The sequence below is a fragment of the Phaethon lepturus genome, unplaced genomic scaffold, assembly GCF_000687285.1.
Source record: "Phaethon lepturus isolate BGI_N335 unplaced genomic scaffold, ASM68728v1 scaffold43243, whole genome shotgun sequence".
Classification (NCBI taxonomy): domain Eukaryota; kingdom Metazoa; phylum Chordata; class Aves; order Phaethontiformes; family Phaethontidae; genus Phaethon; species Phaethon lepturus.
Window position 1 is genome coordinate 18,019 of NW_010531986.1, and position 2,578 is coordinate 20,596.

Below are 2,578 nucleotides of genomic sequence, written 5' to 3' on the forward strand. Positions count from 1 at the left end.
AAAAAAAGAGCATTATCTTTTAATACATGCTTATCTCCATAGCAGAAAGCTTCTATCATGTGGAATCACAGCAGTAAAAGTTTGTAACTAATTTTCAGATAGTCAGAGCAACTCAGCAGCAGCAATGTAAATTCTCAACGTCTTAGAGCAGGGACACACCTGGACAGGTTTACTTAGTGCAAAGCTATAGAGAAATGCTAAATGAATTGGCAGAAGAAAGTACTTCATCTTCAAATTTCCAAGATGATCTTCTCTGCTCTGCAGCTCAGTTCTCAAAGCTGTGGTTAGTTTACTTGGGGCAAGTTTTATGGGAAAACTGCTGCTGTTGTTAACAAGTGTAACAAAATTTGATAACAAGAAGTATTTTCACAAAACAAACAAGCTGCAGGACCTCTCAAGAGAATTTCCAGGCTCTCATTTCTTATTTATCTTCAGAAAACAGAGGAAGTGGAGCAATAGGAAAGAAAATCCAGCAACCTTAAAGTGACTCATCTTTAATTCTAAGAAGAACTCATGAGCTGCTGCAGGTCCCTTCACTGCTGACCAAGGGACAGGATATCCGGTAGCAGTATGTTTACAGCAAAACTCAATGTCAAGGAACTCTGACCCATCCACACTGATTACCTGTCCTAGAAACTCCTTACCTTGCTGCCAGGAGCCACCCCGCTCCGCAGAGCCCGCCTGCCAGCCTGCCTGGTCTGGGCACAGCTCTCAGCCAGGCATTGCTGTCCAGGAGCACGGGAAATCTGGTGGAGCCAGAGGTGAATCTGATTGTTTTTCCAATATCATATCGTGCAATATAATCATCACTGGCAGCGACAGTGTGTCTTTCACAGTCTACAAACAAATAACACCACCAGCTCCCAGAGTTTTGGCTTCCCACCTTCTGGGAAGCCTTCCTTCCTTTGATGTCCATGAATAGCAACAAGCCTAGAAAGGTGGCTGAATCCTAGAAAACCCACACTGGAAGAGTAAGCCGCACAACGGGAATATTCATGTTGAAACCACACGAACACCACCACAGGCAGGCAGATGTTGCTTTCTCCCCACAGCTTCAGTTCCCGCACAAATACCTAGTGCTATAGAAAATCCTATGAATTTGCTGCCTCAGATCTATAAAAAACATGAAAGAAAACCTTCAGAATTGCCTGCAAAGGCAAAATTCAGAGGAATATACATGGTTCACAGCAGACTGAGATGGCAGAGGGTGTCTTTCCAGAGAGATGTATGGGCTGATGCTTTGCTTTTGAGGAGTACTTTGCTAGGAAAGTTTTAGCTGATATTATGTAAAGCTTTGCTACTAACATTTTCCTTTTACCCTACTAATAGTTTGTTCCTAAACTTCCTAAAATATTCCACGTTTCTGTGACTTCCACAATTCATCTACAGTTACAATCCCCACGTAGATTATACTGCAGTAACGAGGTGCAGACATAAATGACCCCTTTTGCCTTGGCTGTTAGGAGGATGAAGTTCTTAAGTCCTCGTTAGTTTATTACAGCGGTAACCTGAGGTCCTCCCGTGCAGTTCCAAGCAGCCTCCATGTCTATTCAAGATCAGGTTGAAAAGAGAGACAGAGGGAGTCAGAGGAGCACACTGCTGCTGCTGCACATCACAAAATGACAGGGGAGAGAGAAGAAGTTATTAGACAATAAAAGCAAGAGAACAAGACCAGGTCACTGTGCAGAGTCTGGAGCTGGGTCACTCCAGGTGTGCAGGAAGGAGGGACAGAAGGGCCCACTGAAGTTCTGCCATGCGGCTTTGCATATCCGTTCCATGGAAGTAACCTTTGAGTCAGGAGATTTATCCCATGGTTTAATTCATTTTCCTGACTGCCAGAAAGAATTCAGTATTTTTCAAGGCTAATTAATAGACCAAAGTCTCATATCACCTGATAGCACATTATCAGAAGTTATTTCATAGATGCAAATTTCCTTTTTGATGCTGCTTGTCTACATTGTCTGCTTTGATATTCTAGCAGATGTTCAGGTCTCAGTCTCATTATCTACCCAAATAATTTGATTACACAGCTGTGACTTGCATACTTTCTGCTGTACGCCCTTTCTTACCCTGTCTTCTGACATTTCTCATTCTTATCCGCACTGTCCTTGATCTGCCAGATATTTTATCACTGCTGTTTGTTAGTAATTTTAATACGATGTTTATCATATTCTTAGTGATGCTTACTCAGTTTCACCTTCATTCCACGGCAGAGAATGAGCGCTTTTTCACCATGTAATCCAAGTCCCTCTTAGCATAATATTAAATGGCAGAGGCAGAAAAACCAAACACTTGGTGTTTAAGTACAGGCTTTTTTCCTAGCTTTGTATCAGTAATAGGTATCATCAGAAGCAACAGGAACAGTAAGTCCAATGATCTTTCCATAACGAGAAAGTGCAGAGGGCACTTTCCCTGGCTAAAGCATTAGAGTGTATGAACCTCAAGGGAAACAAAATCGTGTGACTGCCTAAGGATCCAGTGGAATATCACTGTAATGCTCAGTTTCTCAGCTATTCGCACAAAAGCTTACGCAGACAATTGCTAGTGAACAAGCAGTTGGCTTAACTCAGCAGCATGT

The 2,578-nt window shown here is 42.4% G+C and overlaps 1 protein-coding gene across 1 annotated transcript in view; it reads right to left on the reverse strand.

Annotated features, from left to right (window-relative positions):
* Positions 1 to 228, reverse strand: part of LOC104618983 (astacin-like metalloendopeptidase) — a gene marked incomplete at its 3' end in the record, with an annotated part of 13,116 nt that extends 12,888 nt beyond the window's left edge. The window contains exon 1 of the mRNA XM_010284720.1: positions 160 to 228. Coding sequence (XP_010283022.1) covers positions 160 to 228 — 69 coding nt within the window. The remainder of the gene's footprint in view (positions 1 to 159) is intronic.
* Positions 229 to 2,578: the final 2,350 nt, after the last annotated feature.